The sequence below is a fragment of the Anguilla anguilla genome, chromosome 11, assembly GCF_013347855.1.
Source record: "Anguilla anguilla isolate fAngAng1 chromosome 11, fAngAng1.pri, whole genome shotgun sequence".
NCBI lineage: Eukaryota > Metazoa > Chordata > Actinopteri > Anguilliformes > Anguillidae > Anguilla > Anguilla anguilla.
This window is the reverse complement of record NC_049211.1, coordinates 1,868,839-1,896,674: the sequence shown is the minus strand read 5'-3', so window position 1 is coordinate 1,896,674 and position 27,836 is coordinate 1,868,839. Positions and strand designations below refer to the sequence as shown.

The 27,836-nt window shown below is 49.5% G+C and overlaps 1 protein-coding gene and 1 long non-coding RNA gene across 5 annotated transcripts in view; one reads left to right on the top strand and one right to left on the bottom strand.

Annotated features, from left to right (window-relative positions):
* Positions 1-27,836, top strand: part of LOC118208442 (polyhomeotic-like protein 2) — a 64,782-nt gene that overhangs the window by 17,943 nt on the left and 19,003 nt on the right. Inside the window, exons 2-6 of one of the 3 annotated variants that reach the window (XM_035383135.1) lie at positions 15,525-15,797; positions 21,515-21,673; positions 24,209-24,289; positions 24,770-24,931; positions 26,009-26,065. In XM_035383135.1, coding sequence (XP_035239026.1) covers positions 15,561-15,797; positions 21,515-21,673; positions 24,209-24,289; positions 24,770-24,931; positions 26,009-26,065 — 696 coding nt within the window. In that variant the 5' untranslated portion in view covers positions 15,525-15,560. Of the gene's footprint in view, positions 1-15,524; positions 15,798-21,514; positions 21,674-24,208; positions 24,290-24,769; positions 24,932-26,005; positions 26,066-27,836 lie in introns of all 3 variants that reach the window. The other 2 variants (XM_035383134.1, XM_035383136.1) reach the window with 2 other exon arrangements.
* Positions 1,593-26,946, bottom strand: LOC118208443. Of its 2 annotated transcripts, XR_004761566.1 has the most exons (10): positions 26,863-26,946; positions 23,290-23,660; positions 22,922-23,007; positions 20,429-20,578; positions 18,266-18,379; positions 5,821-6,101; positions 3,609-3,959; positions 3,181-3,301; positions 2,897-2,993; positions 1,593-2,810 (listed from the first exon to the last, which is right to left on the bottom strand). It is a non-coding gene; the product is annotated as an uncharacterized LOC118208443 (long non-coding RNA). The 2 variants fall into 2 exon arrangements; XR_004761567.1 differs by having other exon boundaries at positions 1,593-2,993; positions 20,429-20,568.

Sequence of the window (27,836 nt, the reverse complement as noted above, 5' to 3'; positions counted from 1 at the left end):
TGTGCCTGTGTGTGTGATTGTATGTCTGTGTGTATGTATGTGTGTATGTGCATGCAGGCCTGTGAGGATGTCTGTGTGTGTGTGTCTGTGTGCGTGTGCGTGTGCGTTCACAGAAACTGCATCAGGACTTAAAGCTTTGCTAGTCAAGTCTGACAACTGCACAGTTGCTTTCTGAGGACATTTCATTAGTGCTTAGAATAGCTGTATATTTTCAGTGTCTGGCCAGCAGACTGAGGACATGCAGAAACAGCCCGTGGCAGAGGGGTGGGGGGGGGGGGAGGAGGAGGGGGGTTCCCATACCACGGCTCAGTGCAGCCCAAAACCTGGACCAGTGCAGACCTGCACAGATTGAGTGTTGCGTCCATCTGGTCATGGCTTGCCCTGGGGGGTTGGAGTTTGTGTTTTGGGGGAAGGGGGGGGGGGGGCAGAGTGTGTGTGTTGTGTGAGTGCAGGGAGGGGGAAGCTGGAGTGTGTGTGTGTTTGTGTGGAGGGGGATTGGAGTGTGTATGTTGTGTGTGTGGAGAGGGGTTGGAGCGCGTGTGTGTTGTGTGTTATGTCTGTGAATTGTGTGTTGTGTGTGTGTGTGGGGGGTTGGAGTGTGTGTGTTGTGTGTGTGGAGTGGGATTGGAGTGTGTGTGTGTGTTATGTGTGTGGGGGGGGTTGGAGTGTGTGTGTTGTGTGTGTGGAGTGGGATTGGAGTGTGTGTGTGTGTTATGTGTGTGGGGGGGGTTGGAGTGTGTGTGTGCGTGGTGTGTGTGGGGGGGGTTGGAGTGTGTGTGTGCGTGGTGTGTGTGGGGGGGGTTGGAGTGTGTGTGTGCGTGGTGGGGGGGGGTGTTGTCTGAAGCAGCTCAGTTTTGTCTTAATTACCCAGCACCTCCTTCCTGACACCACTTCATCCTCCTCGCTAGCGCTGAGCGCTAACACTGCCATTCCTCTCAACAGCTGCCTGTCAGGCTGTCAGCGTCTCTCAGGCCGTTTCCCACCACGGAAAAGTCCCAGTCGGATCTCATATCTCCGTAATCACAAGATAACCTCACTGCTGTCACACGCATTCAGGGCCTGATGATGTCACCTGTAAGCACACGCATTACATTACATTACATTACACGCTTCGGTTTTGGGGGGCAGGGGGTGGGCATGTCACCCCCCAATATTCTCATATGAAGCTTATTACAGGCCTAGGACACCTGCATACAGATTAATGTGAGCTGCTGACTTTTGCCGGCGAATCAGTGATCGGTATCGGCCCATGTGACCTCATGCTGAACAGCATGCAGGGCTCATTGCAGGTTTCAGGGGTATTATGGGATGGCTGACAGGCCTTGGGGGGCCGACATAGCTCAGGAGGTAAGAGCGGTTGTCTGGCAGTCGGAGGGTTGCCGGTTCGATCCCTGCCCCTGGCGTGTCGAAGTGTCCCTGAGCAAGACACCTAACCCCTAACTGCTCTGGTGGATGAGAGGCATCAATTGTAAAGCGCTTTGGATAAAAGCGCTATATAAATGCAGTCCATTTGCCTCTGTGACTGATGGAGGAAGTCAGTGGCTGTCAGAAATCTCCTCTGATAAGATAAAAATGAAAAATTAAGGCCTACATTTTCAAGGAGAAAATATATCATTTATACTTGACTTTTGTGACGCTTTTTTGAGGCACATTGTGTGGATACCTGAACTATATCTACCTGTGATAAGCCAGTTTTAGGTGATTTATCAGCGAAATGGCAAAACACTTCCTCCCGGTGGCTGATACAGGGGGAAATGTCTGAGGTTAGAGAGCAATAATGAGTTAGGAATTAAATAAATGTATATAGTGTATGTCCAAAGACAAGCAGGCTCCAGGACTCATTGTGGGAATCTGAGATGTCGATCTCAGTGTGACTACTCTAGTTAAATAAACCAGAAATAAAAAAAATGATAATAAACATGTTTAATAGATAAGTATTTCTACGCTTTTCTACTCTATTCTAATCTAGATCGACCAAAGGGTCTTTTTGGAGTTGTGGGTTAAAGCTGGGTTCAGGCCACGGAAAACGCACTGACAAACGCAACGGCAACACAGTGAAAGGAACTGTAGCATCACTGAGAGCGCGACGTCTGTGGCTCCTGCTGCAGCTGCAGCATCACTGAGAGCGCAGAGAGGTCTGTGGCTCCTGCTGCAGCTGTAGCATCACTGAGAGCGCAGAGAGGTCTGTGGCTCCTGCTGCAGCTGTAGCATCACTGAGAGCGCAGAGGGGTCTGTGGCTCCTGCTGGAGCTGTAGCATCACTGAGAGCGCGGGGTCTGTGGCTCCTGCTGCAGCTGTAGCATCACTGAGAGTGCAGGGTCTGTGGCTCCTGCTGCAGCTGTAGCATCACTGAGAGCGCGGGGTCTGTGGCTCCTGCTGCAGCTGTAGCATCACTGAGAGCGCAGAGAGGTCTGTGGCTCCTGCTGCAGCTGTAGCATCACTGAGAGCGCAGAGAGGTCTGTGGCTCCTGCTGCAGCTGTAGCATCACTGAGAGCGCAGAGAGGTCTGTGGCTCCTGCTGCAGCTGTAGCATCACTGAGAGCGCAGAGAGGTCTGTGGCTCCTGCTGCAGCTGTAGCATCACTGAGAGTGCAGGGTCTGTGGCTCCTGCTGCAGCTGTAGCATCACTGAGAGCGCAGAGAGGTCTGTGGCTCCTGCTGCAGCTGTAGCATCACTGAGAGCGCAGAGAGGTCTGTGGCTTCTGCTGCAGCTGTAGCATCACTGAGAGCGCAGAGAGGTCTGTGGCTCCTGCTGCAGCTGTAGCATCACTGTGAGCGCGAGGTCTGTGGCTCCTGCTGGAGATGCTGGGCTGGCTAATTAGAGGGGAGAAATCAACGAGAGCTCAGTGAAGGAAACGGCTGCTTGCTGTTTTAATTGGGTGCTATTTTTAGCCCATAACCTGCGTGTCTGAATGCGAAGCTGCGTATGCGTGTACATCATCGCAGTGACTCCTTTTCTTCAGCTTCGTTTCATTTCTGCTGCGGCATCCTCTCAACCTCCAGAACCATGAGGAAAAAATAGCGTACTTAAGCTTTCTTGAACTAGAACTATGCCAACTTTAAAAGTACTTCCAAGCTTACTTCACTATTTCACCATTTGGCTTCCACACTTATCGAGAGTACTTAAAATTCTTAATCTATTTATACAGGCAGGCATTTAGTGAAGTGATTCAGATTCAAGTACCTCACTTGAACCGACAATCTTGAACATGCAGTCCATGTTTCAGGTGCCCGCTCCGTCTTCACTGATTTCTGCCTGAATTTTCCCAGCACCACACACACAGAATCAGGGGCCCAGTCAAGACCTGCATGATCAGCACAGACCAGGAAAACAGTGGGGGTGAAACAATAAACTGATCTGGGTTGATGTATTGGTTGAAAGGAAAACAATCCAATCCAATCAATACAACATGAAAAAATTGATCCGTATTGTTATGAATTATAGCAAAATATTCTGAGGCATTCTTTGAACCATCTTCAGATGGAATTCAAGAATTCACCTTGTATTTACTTTAGGTACGTTTTAAAATGAGCTCTAATGCTTTATGTGGATGTTAGCTACATGAATTCATGCTTTGTACCATGGTTGAAGATTGGCATAAATAAACTTACGGTCAGTGGTTTGGTGATGTTTCCCATGCACAGGCTGGTTTAGGAACATTGTTAGTCAGGTATGGCTCTGTGGGGCTCACATAACTCAGGTGGGACCTTCTGTGTCACTGTAAATCACTCTGGATAAGAGAGACTGCTACACTAATGCAATGAAAGGGCTGCTTCGGGAGGGAGGGTTTCAGTAGGCATGCTGGTTCCTTGCCTCAGTGCTCAATAGCGACACCTCTGGTCGGTCAGGTACCTGCAGCATGTTTGCATCTGAGCTCCTGCAGTGTAGCGAGCCAGGGGCTAGCCAATCGCGTCTCAGAGCACGTACACACAACGGCTGCCCTCCGCTGTGCACAGACACTTCTGCGGGTATGAAAATGGTCTACAATTATGATAGAGCGTTCCAAATCAGGGAGAGAATAACAACAAGGTTACTGCAAAAATATATTTGTTGCAGATAATAATTATGGTAATTGTAGTGTACTGTAAGTAAGCTGTGATGGCTATACACCCTCCTGCAGAGAGGTGATAGGGTGAAGCAAGTGCACAGACTCACACACCAGAGAGGAGCGTAGCTATGTGTGTGGAACAGGTGAGAAGAGAGGAGCTACGTGTGTGGAACAGGAGAGAAGAGAGGAGTTATGTGTGTGGAACAGGAGAGAAGGGCACAGCTATGTGTGTGGCACAGGAGAGAGGTGCACAGCTATGTGTGTGGAACAGGAGAGAGGAGCTATGTGTGTGGAACAGGAGAGAGGAGCACAGCTATGTGTGTGGAACAGGAGAGAGGAGCACAGCTATGTGTGTGGAACAGGAGAGAGGAGCTATGTGTGTGGAACAGGGGAGAGGAGCACAGCTATGTGTGTGGAACAGGAGAGAGGAGCACAACTGTGTGTGTGGAACAGGAGAGAGGAGCTATGTGTGTGGAACAGGAGAGAGGAGCACAGCTGTGTGTGTGGAACAGGAGAGAGGAGCTATGTGTGTGGAACAGGAGAGAGGAGCACAGCTGTGTGTGGAACAGGAGAGAGAAGCTATGTGTGTGGAACAGGAGAGAGGAGCTGTGTGTGTGGAACAGGAGAGAGGAATTATGTGTGTGGAACAGGAGAGAGGAGCTGTGTGTGGAACAGGAGAGAGGAATTATGTGTGTGGAACAGGAGAGAGGAGCTGTGTGTGTGGAACAGGAGAGAGGAGGTGTGTGTGGAACAGGAGAGAGGAGCTGTGTGTGTGGAACAGGAGAGAGGAGCTGTGTGTGTGGAACAGGAGAGAGGAGCTATGTGTGTGGAACAGGAGAGAGGAGCTATGTGTGTGGAACAGGAGAGAGGAGCACAGCTATGTGTGTGGAACAGGAGAGGAGCTATGTGTGTGGTCAGCGCTGGTGTGTCCCGTTAAGCCAGGCACTTATCCTGAACTGCCTCAGTAAACACTGATCTGCGTAAATGGACGGTCTGCCCCTTAAGTGAATACACACCATAGTATTAGGTTTGCTTTGGTTGGGTAAGGTTTCACTTCATCAACACATTTTCTGGGACGCTTGCACGTCACATGGTTCTCGGAGGTCCAATCAAGTACACACCTCTTTTTTCAACCTGAGGTGTGTGTAATGTCTGTAGTGGATAGAGATGTGCGGTTGGAGCTGGGAGTGGGGTGGGGGGGTTTGGTGGGGGTGGGGGTGGGGGGGGGTGGGGCAGCAGGCTTTGTGGGTGGTTGAACTGCAGCAGGGCGGTGCCTGACAGACAGGAAGTGGCCAATTGAGTGAGATAATGCACACCGACAGCGGGGGGGGGGGGTGGGGGGGGGGGGGTGGGGGGGGGAGAGATCTCAGAAAAAATGGAGGGAAGATCTGGAGAGAAAAGAGAAATGAGAAGAACAGTAATAAGGGAGAGAAAGAGAGACAGAGAGGGAAAGAGAGGGAGAAAGAGATGGAGAAACAGGAAAGCAAAGAAAAACGGGTAAAGAGAGAGGGATAGGGAAAGAAAGGGAGTGAGAGAGAGAAAGAGAGGGAAAGGGAGAGACAGAGAGAGAGGGGATTGAGAGAGAATAAGGGAGGGTGAGACAGGAGAGCAAGGGAGAGGAAGAGGGAGTGGGAGAGACACAGAGGGGGAGAGAGAGAAAGACAGGGAGAAAGAGACAGAGAGAAAAAAGGGGGAGATGGAAGTGTGTGCTTCAGTGTATTCAGGTCCAATTCGTGTGTTCAGGACACTATGTGGCAGGTGTACGCCTCCCTCACACATCAGTTGATTCTCAGCAGAGCCCCATTTGGCAGGTCTTTTGGTGTTGCAGCTGAGATGACGGGTGGATCAAGGCAGTTTGGGCTAGCCCCCCCCCCCGCCCACTCTGAGGAAGTATCTGAAGGGGATGGGGGGGGGGGTGAGGGGATCCTTTGAAGTGTGTTTATTTAACGAGCACCACTGCCCCCTGGTCTTTTGTAGTGGGCGGAGTCAAAGCCCCAGGAGTAGGACGAGGAGAGGCGTTTTTCTCCGGGACCTCGAACATTACGGCGTGCGTTTCCTGAGAGAGAGGGAGAGATAGAGAGAGAGAGAAAGAGGGGGAGATAGAGAGAGAGAGGGAGAGAGAGAGAGATAGAGAGAGAGAGGGAGAGAGGGGGAGAGAGAGAGATAGAGAGAGAGGGAGAGATAGAGAGAGACAGAGCGAGAGAGAGATAGAGAGATAGAGAGGGGGAGAGAGAGAGAGAGATAGAGGGAGCGATAGAGAGAGGGAGAGATAGAGAGAGAGAGAAAGAGGGGGAGATAGAGAGAGAGAGACATCAGCACACGGTCAGAGGACAGAACAGGCCTCGGTCGAGCCTCAGTGAGTACACGCCACCCATTTATTTATTCATTTATTTATTTGTGTGTTCATTCATTTATGAAATCTATTTTACAGGGAAAGTACATGCTGATCATTTCAGTCATTGCATTTCACATTCACATTCATTTTTATCCATAGTCCCTGGACAGATTGAAGCTGATAAGTGACATTGCATCTTCACAGTGCAACACACAAGTGAACACATGACGGAACTGAAGTGTTCATTTTGAAATGACAGCTAGATGTGACATGCTTGTTCAATGTGCTAAACGTACCATGTGGTCATTTAAAGGGCCCTGTCTGAGCTTTGAGTACTGTGGGACAGAAGCACTGTGATGTCAGCGTGTTCTTTGATGTCAGCGTGTTCTGTGATGTCGGCGTGTTCTGTGATGTCAGCGTGTTCTGTGATGTCAGCGTGTTCTGTCGTTGAATGCAACTAATGGTGTTAGTCAACAAGCGGTTCTGTCCTGAGTTATGCTACTGTGCTTGTAATAGTGCGGTAGTGGGCATTATGGCTGGAACGTGCTATTTGTCGGGCAGAAATAGTCAGCGCTCTGCATGTTGTCATAATGTGTATTATTGTCATATACAGGTATATTTACCATGTGTAATTTATCTTCAATATCTGGTTTGTTTTCCCTTTATTAATAAGAGAATGTGTTGGTCAAAGGATCAAGTGTATTAAACGTCTGCTATGAAACTCCAAGGGTTTGGAGCTAGTGTATTAAGAAATAAACTTTTTGGTGTTCTGGTAAATTAATTAGTCTTAGCTTTTTAGCTGTTTTCTGGCCCGTGTGGTCTTATTTTTGTTGTTCTGATTAACTTCCATACACTAAAAATGGGAAAAACTTCCTTGTAAGGAGTAGAGCTGAAATAAAAACATAACCCTTAACAGCAGAGAGTATAGGCTGTTCCTTTGGTGAGTTTGGGGGTGAAAACCACAGAATGTATTTTCGAGTTCAGGTATCTTGAATCCTGAAATCACACTCTGGTGCTTCTTGTTTTAAAAACCTTAAAAAGAACAATGCCATGCAGCACACCTTGGACCTGCAGGAATCCTGTGATCTGTCAAAGATACACAATCCCCCTGTGACTTCACTCTGCTGCAGAATGCACCCCTCTTCACAGCTATGGTCATAAAACAAGGACAGGAATGACATGTCTTCCCTCTAGCACAGAAACCAGAGAGAAGCTCCACCAATCACGGACTACAATGGTAACAATAAGCTTAACAACACCAGCAATGATTGGTGGACACTTTCTGGTTATACTGCCATGTATCCTTTTATCTCCGAAGATAAGTATAGCCAGAAGGTATCCACCAATCACCGCCTGGGTTGTTCCGTTTGCTGTTCCCAACATACTCTGTGATTGGTGGACCCCCTCTTTGGTTTTTATGGGAAAATGTAGGACATGTTATTCCTCTAAACTATATTATTACATTACATTACATTACAGGCATTTGGCAGACGCTCTTATCCAGAGCGACGTACAACAAAGTGTATAACCATAACCAGGAACAAGTATGACGAAACCCCTAGAGAGAAGTACCGGTCCAAGTACAGGGAACAACCGCATAGTTCAACTTGGACCCTGGTGGTTAAACTGATTAACACTAACAACGAGAACGGCAACAACGCAATCTATGGAAAAATAAAAATAAATAAAAATACAAATACAAGTAGTCGTTAAGACTGGCGCATCAACTAAGTCACCTATTAAACAGCTGCCTAGTTACACCCCTAAGTTTAGTCATTTACAGGGGGGGAAAGGAGGGATGGGGAGAGGTGCAGCCTGAAGAGGTGGGTCTTCAGTCGTCGTTTGAAATTGTTCACAGTCTCAGCTGTTCTGACCTCCACAGGGAGGTCATTCCACCATCGTGGGGCCAGAACAGACAGGAGACGTGTTCTGGAAGTGCAGGTGCGAAGAGGGGGAGGTGCTAGGCGTCCTGAGGTAGCAGAACGGAGGGATCTGGCTGGCATGTAGGGTTTGAAAATCTTGTGAAGGTATGCTGGGGCTGATCCCTTGACTGTCTGGTATGCCAGAACCAATGTTTTGAATTTGATGCGAGCTATAACAGGCAGCCAGTGGAGGGTAGTGAGCAGGGGAGTTACGTGGGAGTGTCTGGGGAGGTTGAAGACCAGACGAGCCGCAGCATTCTGGATGAGCTGCAGGGGTCTGGTGGCAGATGCCGGTAGTCCAGCCAGAAGAGAGTTGCAGTAGTCCAGGCGGGATAGAACCATTGCTTGGACCAGGAGCTGGGTTGAGTAGGTGGTGAGAAAGGGGCGGATTCTGCGGATGTTATATAGGAAAAATCTGCATGCCCGGGTTACTGCTGCAATGTTGTTGGAGAGGGACAGCCTGTTGTCCATCATCACTCCGAGATTCTTGGCGCAGGGTGATGATGTCACTACGGTGTCCCCTAAGGAAATGGAAAAGTCGAGGAGGGGAGAGGATAGAGCAGGAATAAAGATTAGCTCCGTCTTTCCCGGGTTGAGCTTCAGGTGGTGATTGTCCATCCAGCTCTGTATGTCCCTCAGGCAAGCGGAGATGCGGGCAGGGACCTGTGTGTCCGATGGGGAGAAGGAGAGAAAGAGTTGCGTGTCGTCGGCATAGGAATGATAGGACAGGCCATGGGCAGATATTACAGGGCCAAGGGATCTGGTGTACATGGAGAAGAGAAGGGGACCAAGGACTGAGCCCTGGGGAACTCCGGTAGTGAGGGGACGGGGTGGTGATACCTTACCCGCCCAGGCAACCTGGAAGGAGCGGTCAGAGAGGTAGGACTCAATCCAGTCAAGGACTGTGCCGCGGATCCCTGATGCTGCCAGGGAGGACAGGAGGGTAGAGTGGTCCACAGTGTCAAATGCAGCGGAGAGGTCTAGGAGAATCAGGACAGAGGAGAGGGAGGCTGCTCGTGCGGCATGGAGTGACTCACTGACCGAGAGGAGTGCAGTCTCAGTCGAGTGGCCAGGCCTGAAGCCAGACTGGTGGGGATCAAGCAGGTTGTTCTCAGAGAAGAAACCAGAGAGCTGGTTAGATGCAGCACGTTCCAGTGTTTTGGATAGGAAAGGGAGGAGAGATACCGGGCGGTAGTTCTGAATGACTGAAGGATCTAGTGTGGATTTCTTCAGCAGCGGGGTGATGTGGGCCTTTTTGAAGGATGAGGGGAAACATCCAGAAGATAGGGATGAGTTCACGAGGGAGGCGACAAAAGGGAGGATGTCTGGTGTGATTGCTTGAAGGAGAGATGAGGGGATAGGGTCGAGGGCGCAGGTGGTAGGGTGGTGGGTGAGCAGAAGCTGGGAGACTTCAGTGTCTGAGAGGAGAGAAAATGTGGAGAAACAGGGGGCGGAGGACGCAGAGGGGGCGGAGGACGCAGAGGGGGCGGAGGACGCAGAGGGGGCGGAGGACGCAGAGGGGGCAAAGGAGGTGCGGATGTCTGCAATCTTTTCGTCAAAGAATGCTGCAAAGTCATCTGCAGTGAAGGAAGACTGGGGTGGAGGAGGTGGCACGCTGAGGAGAGAAGAGAAAATAGAGAAAAGTTGACGAGGGTTAGAAATGGAGTTATGAATTTTGGTTTGGTAGAATTTTGCCTTAGCGGCAGTGATAGAAGAGGAGAACTCTTTCAGGAGAGACTGATAGGCTGAGAGGTCAGATGGGTCCCTGGATTTGGCCCACTTCCTCTCAGCAGCGCGGAGGGTGGCCCTGGAGGTGCGCAGGATGTCAGACATCCATGGACTGGGAGGGGATGAACGTGCTGGCCTAGGGACGAAGGGGCATAGCGAGTCGAGTGCTGAGGAGAGAGATGACGTCAGGGTGGAGGATGCAGAGTTAGTGGGGAGCTTGGAGAATGATTGAAGAGTGGGGAGGGAGGCAGTCACTCTGTGAGCAAGAGAAGAGGGTGATAGGGAGCGGAGGTTACGGCGGACAGTGACAGTGGGGATGGGAGGGGGAGAGGGAGGGTGTGGAGAGAGGGGGAGGGAGAAGGAGATGAAATGATGGTCAGACGTATGCAGGGGGGTAACCGTAAGATTGGAGCTGGAGCAGGTCCTCAGGAAGATCAGGTCTAGGAGGTTGCCTGCCTTGTGGGTTGGAGGAGAGTGTTGTAGGGAGAGGTCAAAGGAGTGAAGTAGTGGTAGGAAGGCAGCAGACTGGGAGGCTTCTAGGTGGATGTTAAAATCTCCAAGGAGGATCAGCGGGGTGCCGTCCTCAGGGAAGGAGCTGAGCAAGGTGTCTAGCTCATCCAGGAAGCTTCCCAGGGGCCCCGGGGGGCGATAAATAACAATAATATAAAGGTTAGCAGGGTAGGTGATAGAGACAGGATGGAATTCATATTATAGTTCCTGATATCATCATGAGAGCTGTGACACAAAAACTCTGATGCGTAATCGCGCGCGGCCGTCGGCCAGATTTGGGGCGTGCTGCCCCTGCAGTTTAAAGGGGCGCAAGGGGGACACGCTCCACATCAGTCATGTGACCCCCGAGCTCTCGGAACCTTCCGGCAGGGCACGAGACGGACGCGGCAGCTGTGAACGCACGCGGGGGGGGAAGGCCCGGGGGCCTGGGGCACAAGGGGTCCCAGTACGGGACTCAGAAAGCGCCAAAGTTTATCTACTGTAATTCCTGCGCTGTTGTGCCATTTGTCCACACCAGGGTCAGGTGCTGGTTTTCGGAAGGGGGTCCGAAGGGGTGGGTTCTGAGGACACTGATGGACCCCCATCCAGGTGGGACAGAAATTTTCCAGGCAATTTGCCATCAGCTTAGCTCCTGCGGTATGTAGCGCATGCAGAAACGGGCACAGACTGGAGCTTCTGATTGAGCCTGATGAGCCTGATTGGGGCCGGATTGAGTCCAATAGAGAATCACGCAGCGCAGAGTTAATGCTCGTCCACACTGTCCCAGCTGTGCGCTAGGCTAGCACCGCACGCTAGGTCCGCTCGCGTTCATTTCTTCCCCTGTGAGCTGGGTGTGACATCACAAGCATGAGATCAGAGTGTTCTTAACTGAACACTCTAACGCTGATGTCACAATCATTACTGGCAGCTGAAAGCTGAAAGAGTTCTAGAACACTGACTTAGAATTTTTGGAGAAAAAAAAACATTCCAAAAACCCTGCTCTTCAAAGTTTTAATCTTTACGCTTCAGGAAAATGTCCGCCTGGGCGCGGTCCAGAGCGTACAGCAGAGACATGATGAAGCCACAGAGAAGAGTTTTTTTAATCAATGGAGGCTTTCTCATGAACCACAGAGGTTCCTTCTCCTAGCTGTGAGCAATTAAACGTCAGGTAGCCACACATGACAGCCCACTCGTTTACATCACACATCACCGCAGAGCTGACACAGAGTCCTCGTGTGCGATTCCATTTTTTTTTAAAACTTGCTGTAACTGCAGTTCACTGCCACGGGAGCCAGACTGCGAGCTAACGTTAGCCTAGCAGAAGCAGCTCAGCAGGGATTCAGTCAACAGTTCTCCTCACCTTTGGCTATCAGTTAACTTGCCAGACTGAGTTTGTAAAAAAAAGTTTGTGACACGTGCGTTTACTTTTAAGGTAATGATGAATGTTGACTGAATACCGGCCTCAGATGGCAAATCTGGTGAGGATGCAATTCAGTGACCTCAGCTGCTGATGTTCCTTTGAGTGCTTTCCTGTTTAACTCTCCAAACCGGTTCACAGACTGTCAGATCGGGGGGGTGGGTGGGGGGGGGGGGGATTTCATTAAGCAGGATTACTGAGAACCCAGAACAGCTCTTTTTACATCGGTCCATGTCCCAGATTTAGGAGGGTTGCGGGTTTTACTCTTTACTTTGTCTGGTTGACTGCTTTGTGAAACGGGTCCCTGGTCGGCTCATTCTGTGTTTGCTGCAGGAAAGCAGATCACAGAAAATAACAGAAATAACAGAAATAACAGACCTCCACACCTTCCGCCCCATTTGCTCCTGTTCACACTGCTGCTGTTGTTGTTGTGACGGCATCACAGAGTGCCGAGTCAGCTTGGCCGGGACTCGGAAACACTTCCTGTCAAAGTGCAAGCTGCCTCGGGTAGGGGGGGGGGGGAGTGGGGGGTTTGGGGGGGGCGTTGGGGCTGGCCTGTATAACCTCAGCAGGACCCAGACCAGCGTGGTCTGAGCAGCACTGAGCTCTGGAGCGCTGCGCAGGTCAAGTGTGTGTCTTTGTGGGTTTTTTTTGCGGTTCCCTTTTTCAATCAGTGGCCAATTAGGCCTCAGAAACATGGTGTGTTTGAACAGTCAGCACCTTAAACTAAGCATTGAGTGCTGAAACGCAGAAATAACGACAGAAACTGCAGCCCTGTGGGGGGGGGGGGGGCAGTGCCACGTTTAGAAAAGCATTCAGTGCTACGGTGAGTGTGATTTGGTTGGGCAAGTGGGTGAGACCTAGGGGTTTATCACTAACTGCTCAGCCAATGAAACAACAGAATCACAGAAGTGGGCGTGGCAAAACCCGGAAGTTCAAAGGCTGGTGTACATTCAGGCTGGAAAATCAAGCTTTTTTAAACACCTGAATACGGACACGCGTCGCTGACACGTCCCGCCAGCCCATAACCAGACGGAACACTGCGGCCCGCCGCCCCCGCCTCTCAGACGAGGGAATGCGTTTCCATGGCAAACAGGAAGGAAGAGAGGCTTCGCAGTTTGTTTAAAAATGCTTCACGTCCCCCCGCCTGGTGCTCAGTCCGTCCCCACGCCTGGTGCTCAGTCTGTCCCCCCGCCTGGTGCTCAGTCTGTCCCCACGGAATCTGGGACCATTGTGATTATTTGTGAATAATGGCTCTTAGCCACAAATAATCACAATGGTCCCAGATTCCGTTTGCCATGTTATGCTGTACTGTACGCCATATTGTACATCTATTATTTAAGACTGCGGTTATTTTTTAAGATGTGACTCAAGGCCAAAGTAGGAGGTAAGTTATGCTGACATTGGGAGAGGTGAGCTTATTAAATTGTTCTTGGTGTGATAAATAAGGGTGTAACGTGTCATGCCGTACTGAACAAAAGGCACATGTATGGGGTCTACCTGTGCTGTACAAAAGGCACATGTATGGGGTCTACCTGTGCTGTACAAAAGGCACATGTATAGGGGTCTACCTGTGCTGAACAAAAGGCACATGTATGGGGTCTACCTGTGCTGTACAAAAGGCACATGTATAGGGGTCTACCTGTGCTGTACAAAAGCCGTTTGCAGGGGCCCTGGGTGTCCTCATTATAACCTGCAATTTAAGCAAATTCTGACATCGGTTGGGGGTCGCAGAGTCTGCACCTGTGTCCGTTTTCAGGTGTTTAAAAAAGCTTGATTTTCCAGCCTGAATGTACACCAGCCTTTGAACTTCCGGGTTTTGCCACGCCCACTTCTGTGATTCTGTTGTTTCATTGGCTGAGCAGTTAGTGATAAACCCCTAGGTCTCACCCACTTGCCCAACCAAATCACACTCACCGTAGCACTGAATGCTTTTCCCTCTCAGACGAGGGAATGCGTTTCCATGGCAAACAGGAAGGAAGAGAGGCTTCGCAGTTTGTTTAAAAATGCTTCACGTCCCCCCGCCTGGTGCTCAGTCCGTCCCCACGCCTGGTGCTCAGTCTGTCCCCCCGCCTGGTGCTCAGTCTGTCCCCACGGCTGGTGCTCAGTCTGTGCCCACGCCTGGTGCTCAGTCTGTCCCCACGCCTGGTGCTCAGTCCGTCCCCACGCCTGGTGCTCAGTCTGTCCCCCCGCCTGGTGCTCAGTCTGTCCCCACGGCTGGTGCTCAGTCTGTCCCCATGCCTGGTGCTCAGTCTGTCCCCCCGCCTGGTGCTCAGTCTGTTCCCCACGCCTGGTGCTCAGTCTGTCCCCACGCCTGGTGCTCAGTCTGTCCCCACGCCTGGTGCTCAGTCTGTCCCCCCGCCTGGTGCTCAGCCTGTCCCCACGCCTGGTGCTCAGTCTGTCTCCTCTGATCGGCTCCTTCAAACACGAGCCGATCCTTCGGCCTTTGAAGGAGCGCGCTGAAACTTGGGACACCCAGGGCCCTGTTTCGGGGGGGAGAAGCCCACGGTGTGCGGTCATGGGGGGGGGGAGGTTAGGGTTAGGGTTAGGGTTAGGGTAGGGCGAGCGTTTTCAGGGCTGATGAACGCGGCTCGCTGGTGTAGCGCTTGTCGTCTCTGCGTTTCTCTTCTCTGTTTTATTGCGAAAGCGACGGCCCTGGGCCTCAGACCCCACAGATCAATTTGTATTGGGTTTCGCCGAACGGCTTCTGAGCGGGCAATTTGTTAGCAACCCGAGTCTGTGTCCTTTCACCGCCCGAGGCGGGTCTGTGAGATGGCGGGAGAGAGGTCAGGGGTCAAGGGTCAGGAGGTGGGAGGGCTCTGGTCATGGAGAATCGGGCGCTGGGAACCCCCTGAATTAATCACCATGACCCCCCAGAAATGGAAAGGGAGGAAAACGACACACAAAAATTCATACAATAGAGGACCCTGAGGACCCACAAAAGACACAAGAGACCTGACAGGACCTACAGGACCGACTCAAAATGGCCGTCCAGGTGTCCAGAATTTCTGTCCCAGAATTTTAACTAGCTGTTAATTTTTCTTAGTTAAGTTATTTTCATGTTTAAAGGGATTAGTCACCCTCTAAAGCCACATTATTTCAGAAATAGCTATGCATGCTATGGTGGATAAAAGGCCCATTGTGCTTGTAGTGCTGTGTTGTAATAAATTACACAAAGAGAAGCAACACATTTTTTTAACAGATTAAATTAAAGACTGAGCTGAATTAAGAGGATGAGTGAGTGAGTGAATGGTGAGTAAATGGTGTGTGTGCCCCACGATAGGTTGGTGACCTGTCCAGGGTGTATTCCTGCCTCTCGCCCCAATGCACGCTGGGATAGGCTCCAGCACCCACCTGCGACCCTACCCAAGAATAAGCGGGTACAGATAATGGATGGATGGATGGATGATGGATGGATTAATGGATTCCTAATTAGGCTGATAAACGCCTGTGTTCGTACCTGCACAGGAAGCCCATCCCACCTGTGCGCCCCAGTGCGTTCTCTGAGGACATCCTGGCATTCTGTGCTGGGGCAGGTCCCAGGAAGGCTTTTGGACAGTTTTGACCCAACTCTCTTCTCCCCCACAGGTTTTTTCGGGAGCATCCCGCCCATATAGGGGTGCTATGGAGAACGAGCAGAGCTCAGCGTCCTGTGGAGTGAGCAGTATGGGTTCCGGTAACGCCAACCCCAACCCCAACACCAGCACCAACACCATCCCCAACCCCAACACCAGCACCAGCACCAGCACCAGCACCAACACCAACACCATCCCCAACCCCAACACCAGCACCAGCAACGGCAGGCCTACCGTACCCCAGATATCTGTCTACAGCGGGATCCCCGATCGACAGACTGTACAGGTACGGTACTCACATCAGAAACGAGCAGCGGGCCCCAAAACTTACAGCAGGACCCCTCAACTGCCCCCTCAAAATCACAGCTGTGCCCCCAAAGCCATCGTCACTCCTCTGACGGCCTCAGATGGGGAGGTTAATGGCCGACTGATGCACTGGCATTTATGAGGACTATTACCAAACCGGTCTGTATGGGGACTATTACCAAACAGGTCTGTATGGGGACTATTACCAAACCGGTCTGTATGGGGACTATTACCAAACCGGTCTTTATGGGGACTATTACCAAACCGGTCTTTATAGGGACTATTACCAAACAGGTCTGTATGGGGACTATTACCAAACCGGTCTTTATGGGGACTATTACCAAACCGGTCTTTATGGGGACTATTACCAAACCGGTCTTTATGGGGACTATTACCAAACCGGTCTTTATAGGGACTATTACCAAACAGGTCTGTATGGGGACTATTACCAAACCGGTCTTTATGGGGACTATTACCAAACCGGTCTTTATGGGGACTATTACCAAACCGGTCTTTATGGGGACTATTACCAAACCGGTCTTTATGGGGACTATTACCAAACTTTATGGGGGCTATTACCAAACAGGTCTTTATAGGGACTATTACCAAACAGGTCTGTATGGGGACTATTACCAAACAGGTCTGTATGGGGACTATTACCAAACAGGTCTTTATGGGGACTATTACCAAACAGGTCTTTATGGGGACTATTACCAAACCGGTCTTCATGGGGACTATTACCAAACAGGTCATTATGGGGACTATTACCAAACCGGTCTTTATAGGGACTATTACCAAACAGGTCTTTATAGGGACTATTACCAAACAGGTCTGTATGGGGACTATTACCAAACAGGTCATTATGGGGACTATTACCAAACAGGTCACTATGGGGACTATTACCAAACCGGTCTTTTGGGGACTATTACCAAACCGGTCTTTTGGGGACTATTACCAAACAGGTCTGTATGGGGACTATTACCAAACCGGTCTTTTGGGGACTATTACCAAACCGGTCTTTTTGGGACTGATCACAAACAGGTTTATAGGGACTAATCACTAACAGGAGTTTATGAAGACTGACCACAAACAGGTGTTTATGGGGACTGAACACAAACAGATGTTTATGGGGACTCATCAAAAACAGGTTTTTATGGGAACTTATCACAAACACGTCTTTCTACTGATGCAGCTTCATGAACTGAGACGTTCCAGTTAAATGTTGGTCAGACGCATCACATTCTTTCATTTACAACATTCAGTGCGAGCAAATTTCCAATGGCAGGGTCCATCCATTATCTATACCCGCTTATCCTGGGCAGGGTCCATCCATTATCTATACCCGCTTATCCTGGGCAGGGTCACGGGGGATGCTGGAGCCTATCCCAGCATGCATTGGGCGAGAGGCAGGAATACAGCCTGGACAGGCCACCAATCTATCGCAGGGCAGTCCTCTCTCCGTAAATAAGCTAAACAAAACTGGCAGGGCTAAGGCTCAGGTGAGCTATGTCTCATGATTACCTGCAGATCCAGCAGGACCAATGTCACAGGCTGATCCTGCACCACAGGAGGACTTTTCGGTTTCATTATAAAAAAAGATTTTAAATGTCTTGTCAACGTCAATATCGTTTAATATTCGGCAATATTCTCCCTGTAGGCAGTTCATATAATTTTATTTGTTGCAAGGCTGAATTAGTCATACATCTTCCCTGATAAGATTAATCAGTAATTTGTGTCAGACAAAAGGCCACTGGGTTTCATTTCTTTTTTTTTTGTTTAGTTTTTTGCGCCATCTACTGGACAATTTTATTTCTGCCAAGACACAACACAGAACTTTTGACAGCACGTCATTCACTTTCCTAATCCTGACTGGTCTTCCCGTATCTCTTACCATATTTACAGAATAATAAGCAGATTTGAATATTCCTAGAAATTATTCAACGATATATGAGAATGAAAAAAGCACAGCTGTAGTGGCACTAAAACACTAAATAAAAGTGTTATTGCGAGGACACCGAGTCGTCACGGTTACATTCTCAGTAAACAATCCCTCTAAACAAAAAAAGGCACCCAATTAAGAAAAATGTACTGCTTGTTTAAAATTCTGGGATTGCACTTTGTGGTTGGAACAAACCCAGCATACACAGTGAGTGACCAGGACCAAGATTAAATACCAGTGGTCTGGAGTAAAGAGTGCCCCCTACTGGCCTACCAACACCACCACAAGTGGCTTAAAACTTGGTTTTCCCAGGAGGTCTCCCATGCAAGTACTAATGCAGGGATTCTCCAATCTGGCCCTCGGGGGCCAGTAGCACTGCTGGTTTTCATTCCTGCCCTCTAATCTGATTTAAACCTGACCCACCCCGTGAGGGTAATTCTCTGACCAATCAGGGACATTATTGGTCATTGGACCATTAGGCGGAAGAGAACACCTGCGGTACCACTTACCTTAAGGGCCAGACTTGAGTATCCATGGCCTGATCAAACCCATCCCTCCTTAGCTTCAGCCATTCATTGGAGGCAGGGTACATGGCAGAGCTAGCCAGCTTAGCTTCACTTGAGCTGCATTAAAAAAAAGACAGAAACAAAACAAAAACATCACCAGCTGCCTTTAAAAAAAAAACTGCAGATTGAATTAAACGGATGGCAAATTGATGCCATGCAGACCCTAAGAACGCTTGACTTTTGAATTTCTAATCTGAACGCGGCACACGAAACATAGGCAATGTTCTACTGCCATCTGATGGCAGACTGCAGCCACTGCAAGTCAGATTGAAATGTGGGTTACACGGCCAGTTTAAACGAAGAACTAGAAGTCCGACCAGAAGTGTTCACGCAAGCTTATAAATAAATGCATGGAATAACTTACAAGGACTGCAGAATCGGACCATCAACATAAAATCTGACAGCGGTAGATTTACTCGACAGACAGACTGAGAAAAGTGCTCACCATCTTAGTTTGTCCAGTGCAAGCAAAATTATGAGAATTATTCATTATTAAATTATGAATTTTAATTTCTTCATCTGAAGTTTAATAAATTCTATCAGTTGGAAATAAAAGAGGCAAAATGTAATTTGAATACACCTCTGAAAATGATGAATAGTTATTCATGGCAGATAGTTGAGATAGAAATTTTTCTTGTCCAGATATATGCAATCACAGATACGTGCGATGGACCAGTTTAAACTCGCTGTAGATTTAAAGAGTAAAAACTCTGACACTGCGTCCCTCAGGAGTGGAGTTATTAGGCTGCTGAGACACTGAGACGGGGCAGCAATCTAAAGTCCTCTGCCAGACAGACAGTCTTTACTCTCCACCGGCCTCTCTCTGAGTCATCAAATACACATCTGACCTTTGACCTCTCCTCTCCGGAGTCGTTTATCCCTGTCCGCCGTTAATCGCTCTGAGAGAGCGGAGCAGAGGGCGGCCATTTTACAGCGCTGCCCGACTGCCAGACTGCCAGAGTCGCGTGAGCTAGCCCTGCTGAAGAGGAAACTAACCCTGCAAGATACAGCAGATTTCATTCATGTGTTCCAGGGACTTTAAGGAAACCCGTCCGCATGTGTTCAACAATCAAATAATAATGTGCTAATACACTGATGAATAATGCCTACAGGTCTTATGGTGTCAAGACAAACCAAGATCTTAGTTATTAACAGCTCTGGAAAACATTTAAGAGACCACGCCACATTTTTTAAAGAAGAATCTGGATTACCCCACCAAATGGTGATTGTTGAAATCTTCCTAAGTGAAGATATTGTCATTTTTCTTATTGTTTACGGGTATAAGCTTGTTTTGTTTTCATTTTTCAATGTACAACAACACTGTGTATCTTTAGTCTTTTGACCAGTTGTCATTTTCTGCAAATAAATGTTCTGAATGACAATATTTTTGCTTTGGAATTAAAATGAAATGTGGTCAACAGTTCATCAAAAGTTAGATTTTATGCAGACGCATACCATAAACTCTGAAATTGGAAATTTCATGTGGTTTCTTGATGTTTTCCAGAGATGTGTAAATACACATAGTTGGTCTGTTTTTGCTCATGCTTGAATTACGTGGCCATAATGATGACATCACAGTTGAAACCAAGGACCTGTCAATCAGACGTCAGAGCAGCAGCATTGTCCTCTGTGTGGAATTCTCTCCCAGTCAGCAGATTCTCAAAGGGAGGCATAGAATGGAGATGTCAGACTCTCTGATGGACTTCAGGGAAAGATGGGGTTCAGGGGGGGGTCCGTGCAACTCATTCCCTGTGGGGGGGTCACAGGTCAACCTTCTTCCTACCCCCGTTGCCTGGTAACCGCACAGAGGCCGTCTGTCAAACCGAGAAATAGAGACATCTCTCTGGCGGAAAACCCCGCCTCTTTAAGGAGGAGTGGGCGGGGCCTGAGCGGAACCGTTCCAGACTCGGACCGCAGCCATTGGCTGAGAGGGGAGGGCACCCTATCCGGCATTCGGTGGCCAGCCCCAGAGGCTGGAGCCGCAGGGTGTGGGAAGAAGGTTCTTTTAAGAAACGGGCTGCCGCCGGTGCTGTGAGAAACACGCGTGTGCTCGTGGGCTAACCCAGAGAGAGGGCGGACGAACCAGACACACGCACACGGACTTACCCCCCCCCCCCTGCGCGCCCCAAGCGCCTGGCAGTCCTGGGACACCCCGCGTCCGGAGTCACCGGCTCTCCTCTTCTTCACCTGCACCCCTCTCAGGTCTGCTTTCCCTTCGATCTGTCGGATGTGCTCTCATTGCGGACCTGCGGTAGACTACAGTAAGTCTGGAGATCAGCGCACTCAGAAATGCATCTCAGTATCTCGGTTACAGCTGAGAGGAACGTTCGTGCTGTAAATTCCTGAAGTATTTCCTAAAAATGTTAATTGTGAAAAAGTTTAAAAAGTAAAAATGGATAAGAGAGGGAAGTAGCTGAGTAACTGGCTGGACTGACACACACTCCTGACACAGGGGGACTGACAGTGGAACATGACTGGGAATTTTTGACAGAGTAAGGGCACTTTTTATAGGGGTCTTATGCAGTCTTGATTTCTACAATCTGTGTGTAGGTTTATAACACAAACCAAAATGTATGGGTATGTGTGTGTGCGTGTGTGTGTGTGCTTGTGTGTGCATGCACACATACACAATTATGCACACACACACAAATGTGTCTTGCTGTTTTTAAGGTTAGAGTTCACTGACTAGAATCTGCCCCCCCACCCCACCCAATCACAATGTCTCATGACAGGCGTCAGTCCACAGGTTTGGGGGTCTCTGCCTTCCTGACTCTATTGTGTGCTGGGGGTGAATGCAGGTGGGGGGGGGGGGGGGGGGTGTGCAGTGGGAGGGGGGCACAGTGGGGGGGTTCAGGGCAGCCCCCCCCCAGGCCTGGGCAGAAAGGGGGAATGTGGTCAGCTGTCAGGCGGAGCTTGTGTGATAGTGGGCTGACCCCAGATGTCAGACCACGCCCCTTTCAGCTGCATCCACAGCTATGGGGCGGAGCTGGTGTGATTGACAGGGCAGACCCCAGATGTCAGACCACACCCCTTTCTGCTGCATCCAGGGCTGGGGGGCGGAGCTTGTGTGATTGACAGGGCTGACCCCAAAGTCACACTACTACTTTCTGCTGTAGTAAAATGTTCCACAAGCATGTGATTTCAGTGCCTCTTTTGGATTACAAATGTGTGTGTGTGTGTGTGTGTGCGCAGGTGATCCAGCAGGCCCTGCACAGGCAGCCCAGCACGGCTGCGCAGTATCTGCAGCAGATGTACGCAGCGCAGCAGCAGCACCTCATGCTGCAGACCGCAGCCCTGCAGCAGCAGCAGCTCAGCAGCGCACAGCTACAGAGCCTGGCCGCCGTGCAGCAGGTGAGCGCAGACACACGCAGACATGCGCAGACATACGCAGACACACGCAGACGCTGCAGACACACGCAGACATACGCAGACGCACACAGACACACGCAGACGCTGCAGACACACACAGACACACGCAGACCCATGCAGACGCACGCAGACGCTGCAGACACACACAGACACTGCAGACGCTGCAGACACACACAGACACTGCAGACGCTGCAGACACACTCAGACACATGCAGACGCTGCAGACACACGCAGACGCTGCAGACACACACAGACAGACACAGACACACGCAGACGCTGCAGACACACGCAGACGCACACAGACACACTCAGACACACGCAGACGCTGCAGACACACACAGACACACACAGACACACACAGACGCACGCAGACGCTGCAGACACACACAGACCCACGCAGACGCTGCAGACACACACAGACGCACGCAGACGCTGCAGACACACAGAGACACATGCAGACGCTGATTATTAATTTTGAAATGTCGGCTCCATGCTCCACACATACGTGCTCTGTGTGCAGAGCAGTCTCACTGTAATTCAGTCTTTGATGGGGATTTTCTGGGTTTGCTCACCTCTGCCCTGGCATTTTCCTGGAGTAGTTTTTCTTTTTTTTGCGTTTTCTGATCTTTGATGGAGCTATCGACCTCCACCCTACGGGAACGCGAGCTCTTTAAGCTCAGCGAATCGCTGAATAATGTTCTGCCCACCTGTCAGAAACTTTACGGGCTAAATTCTTCCTGCCTTAGATGTGAGAGATTTAAGATTTTACATGCAACCTTCCTGGAGAAAGAAGAATTAGAAGAAGAAGGGATTTCATGTTTTGTCACGGTGGGTCTGCAGAAAGCTTCTTTCTGAATTATCAAAATGCCCTAGGTTGCCAATTAATTAACGATGAAATTCATTATATAATGATAAAAACAGAAGGAAAAAAACACGCTCCTTAGCATTTTAAAATATTATACACAGGTTAAACATGCAAGACAGAACAGCAGGAGGGGAAAAAAAAAACTTTTTACACTTTCAGCTGCCATGTTTTCCTCCGCTGGAGTTTAACCCCTTTAGACTCCCTCCCCCCCCCCCAAAAGCAGAGGAGAGGCATTTCCCAGACCCCCCCCCCCCCCCCCCCCCCCCCCCCCCCCCCCCCCCCCCCCCCCCCCCCCCCCCCCCCCCCCCCCCCCCCCCCCCCCCCCACCATTTCCTGCCCAGCGACAGTGATGAACGCCTCAGTACCTGGAGGGCTGTGGGGCGTCTGACAGATGGAGGGAGACCAGGCCCTGCGTGGCCTGTGGGAAGGGCCCTGGGCTCGGCTGGCAGGGCTGAACGGATGGATGAGAGAGGAAATCATTATTCTTCAGTGACTTTCTGCACTTTCTATAACTCTGAATCTCTCAAGGGTCTGACGCGTGACCTGTGCAGCGCTTAATTTTCTTGTCTCAACAAGCATCAATTGTGCCACACTGCATGGATTAAACAAATAAGACAATAAGTAAACTCTAAATTTAGTACAAGCACTTACCAGAATGAACTTTGACCGAAGGACAAAAGAATCAAATATATATAAAACATGATAAGCATAATTAAATAGTATAAATACAAACCATTGTGCCTACAAACGTGATGTAATGTCGCCCGCTATTCCTGGCGCTGACATCATTGCCGTCTCTCAGTGAATTCGACGTTGAGCCCAGGCGCCGCCGTTCTTCCCCGCGGGCCTGTCTTCAATCACGTCCTCTCCGTAAACACGGTCGCGCCTTTCATCCCCTGCCCGCGCCGATCGAGCTCCGCGCAGCCGCCGGCGCGGATGGAAGTCTCGCGCCAGACCCCCTCGGGGAGCGGCGGTTTGGCGCGCTTCTCCTCTTTCGCGGCGAACAGACTCGAGCTGAGCGCGTGCGCCGAACTGACGCCAGAGTGTGCCCCGGAGAACATGATAAACGCAACGCGATCACAGCAGTTACGGGCTTCCAGTCAGCTAAAATTCGCCAGGGAATGAAAAGAAAACAGAGTAAGACATACATGCAGAATAAAACATGCAGAGTCACTTTTAATGTTGGTTTTACGCGCATGTCCGTAGAAACAGTGAATGAAGTTTCTCTCTTTTTCGTGGCGCATCTTGGTTTTATGTAAAGTAGGCTGCATTTCCCTCCAATATAAAAATAGTACAGGAACATTAAAATCTGGAACGTTTTAACTTTTTGGTGGATTTCAGGGATGTGTATACTTCCCATTAAAAATATAAACATCAATAGCTAAAGTGGATTTGAATTAAGCAGGACTGAATGAACTCTATGCAGAATTTAATTATCTTTATGAATTGTTCAATTAACTCTGAGAAGCTGAATGAATCCTGGAGGAGCTGTCTTGTTTCCCTGGGGGTCAGTTTGCGTGTACTCTGGGGGAAGACCAGTGTTCTCCTCTCTGACCAGACCGCCTCCTCTATGTGGGGACTGGGATTAATGACCCGTGCGTTTGACTGCTCAATCTCCTCTCTCACCCCCCCCCCCCCCCCCCAAAAAAAAGGCCAGTCTCGCAGCGGGTCGGCAGAACTCCACCCAGAATGGAACCTCAACCCAGCAAACGGGATCCACGACTCAAACCACCGTGAGTCTCTTCCACAGGCTATTTCACAGTTATTATACTTATATATTATTAATGTTATTACACTGCTGTGCAGCTTCTTGGCTAAATCACCTGTGTGCTCTGGATAACAGCATCAAAGTGAAATGCAACGGAATCTAATACTCTGTGTGTATGTATGCATATATAGTTCCCAAATGTTCTTGGATTGTAGATTTTTTTTTCAGATATCCTCAGCTGTTGTTTCCCTTTCATTAGTCGGACATCTGCAATAATTAAAAAAACAGCCAGGCCGATGACTGGGGTCACATATCCTGGTGGATATGAATGCTATTTAAAAAATAATGAACACAATAATAATGCGCTGTGTGTGTACTGAATAGATTGTCAGTTTAATAGTTAGTGCTGCCTGTAGGGGAGGATTAGTTTGTTTTATATGTGATGCTCCCCTGTAGGAGGTAATGATCACATCCCTTCTCTTCCTCATCCTCATCTTCCTCCCAGATTAATCTGGCTGCCTCTCCTGCGGCCGCTCAGCTAATCAGTCGAGCTCAGAGCGTTAGCTCCGCCCCCGCAGGGATTACCCAGCAGGCCGTGCTCCTGGGAAACGCCTCCAGCCCCACCCTCACCGCCAGTCAGGCGCAGATGTACCTGCGCGCCCAGATGGTACGAGCCTGAGCGCGCATATGTACACACACACACACTCACACACGCATACGTACACACACACACGTACACTCACACACGCGTGCATGCATACGCACACACACACACACCCGCGCGTACACGCATACGCGCACACACACACACGTACACACACACACACACACTCACACACGCGTGCACTCACACACGCATACGTACACACACACACGTACACTCACACACGCATACGTACACACACACACACGTACACTCACACACACACGTACACTCACACACGCATACGTACACACACACACACACGTACACTCACACACACATACGTACACACACACGTACACTCACACACACGCATGCATGCACATAGACACACACACACACACACACACACACGTACACTCACACACACGCATGCATGCACATAGACACACACACACACGCGTGCATGCATACGCACACACACACACACACACACACCCGCGCGTACACGCATATGGGCACACACGCATATATACACGCACACATGGGCACACGCACATATACACACACGCGCGTATGCGCAAACATACACACAGATACATGCACGCACACGCATGCACGTACACACACCCGCACTTACACACGTACACATGCATGCACACACACACTCATACTCACACACTTGCACACACACACGCACACACACACACACACACTGTCCTAACTGAGCTTCACCAGTCAATATGTTTCTGTGCTTCCGACATACTGGGAAAAGCAAACTGTGAATGTGTAACAGCGACAGTACAGTTCTGCTCTCTGGTTTCCTCATCAGACAGCCATTCCTTTCCACAGATGGATACAACGGAGCCTTTGGAAGTTTCCAAAATTATTTCTAGCTCTCCACAACCAGTCCTTCATATCGTACATTTGAGAGAGACAGAGATGGGGAGAGAGCAAGAGAGAGAGTGAGACAGATAGAGAGACAGAGAGAAAGAGAAGAGAGACTTCAGTTATTTCCATTTAATCATTTGGTCTGTATTTCTGCTTTAAAAAGCCCTTTATTCTGTGCATTTCTTTCTTGTGGCCATCACCTGCCAGCAGAGACGTGGCAGAGCAGCAGTTAATGGAGAGGGAATGCAGTGGACGGAGTATTTAACGGTATTTATGACGGCGATGGTGGCGCGTGGGGCTGGCTGCTTTCTCAGGGTGTGTGTGTGTCAATAGCGGGCTACCGGCTGTGTGTGTGTGACGTACGAGAGAGAGGTAGAACCATCCGCTCGTCTTAAAAACACACCGCACTTCCGCCCTTTTACAGGGGCTTGGAGAGAGACGTTCTCTTTTTTTAATGATATTTTTTAATGACAGTAGCGATTCTCGATTCTGTAAAATTGTGTGCGGACGCAATCGGCGGTGGTTTCTGCGGCATTCTCCCACACGCGGCTCCACGCCCGTTTCTGAGCCGCGTGAGATGAACACGCGCTGCAGATATGGCAGATGTCACGGCTGTCGGCTGACTGTAGTCTGGGGGCTAAGCTAACAGCTTCGCTAACCGCGCTAATGGCATGCATCCCACAGGGCTCGCGCTGCACAGCTTTCCTCTCTGCCAAACAGGTTTTTGAACATAAGCTATTCACTGTGACACATGCTCATTTTAGATCGCTAAACGGCTGCAATACTTACTAATTTGGAGATAGAGATAGGTACACTTTATTGAACCCCATGAGGTAATCTGTCCTCATTTGACCCATCCTAGCTACATAGGAGCAGTCGGCAGCCACAGTGCAGCGCCTGCCGAGGGCCAAGGGCAATGGCAGGACTAGCCTATACCACACCTGTGGCTGGAGTGTACCTAGATTACATAGACCAACATGCCTGCTGCCTGTTAATGGTACAGGAAATGTATTAAGGTGGAACCCTGTTTAAAATGTTGTCTTGCAGTAAAAGCGCTCACTCACCTTGAGGGACAGACACAAGTTTGGCCTTGGCTAGGGGGGACACAGGTTACCAGTTCAGCTGCGGAAGACCATGATTGATGATTGGTGCAGAGTCAAGCACACTGGAGTGTTGCACACCTATCAGCTTCACCGTTGCTGATGGGTGGGGGCGAAGGGGGAAGGTAGCGTAGCAACAGCTTCAGAAGTACAATTACCCATTCTAACATGCTGGGATTACTACAAAATAAAGAAAACATTTATTATTGATTTTAAAAAATCATAAATTCCTGCCAGATTATCTACAGTATCAGTACAGGATCACAAACCCTAATTAAATATCATTTACACAGTATTCTGAAAGCTTTTAACCAGCAAAGGAAACTTACCCCGTCAGAATAAATAACGATGACTGATGATAAATAATTAAACCCAGGCAGGATATTTGTACATTTTACATTTTTATGAAGTCAGGGAAACTCGAGCTGTTCCTGTGCACAGGGGCGGTCGCCTTGGAGACCATCCGTCTCAGGGGGGCGACAAACAAAGGGCGGAAGACGTCGCCTTCAATTGAGCTTTGTTTGATTTTATTTATTTCTAATCCTCTTTTTATTGCTTTATTTTATCTATGTTTGATTACTCTGTTTTATTGTGGGGGGGGGGGGGGGGGGCTTAAACTCTTGTATGGAACAACCCTGCTCCATTTTGTTTTTATTCTATTCCTGTTTTGTATCAAAGGTACAATATAATAAAAATAGATAGATCAATAAAAAAATAAAATAAACACAAACCCTACGGAATGGTTGCCATGGAGAGGGGACGTGTCTAGCAGTATGGAACATGAGACTGAAGGAAATGGCGATTAATAATAAGAATGCAGGCCAACCATAATAACCTGGGCTCACGCTCACGTTTCACGCTAACGACCGGGATATCCTGGTCCAGCGCCACCGTTCACCGCCCAGGCATGGCCGTTCCAGGATCCCCTGTCACTCAAA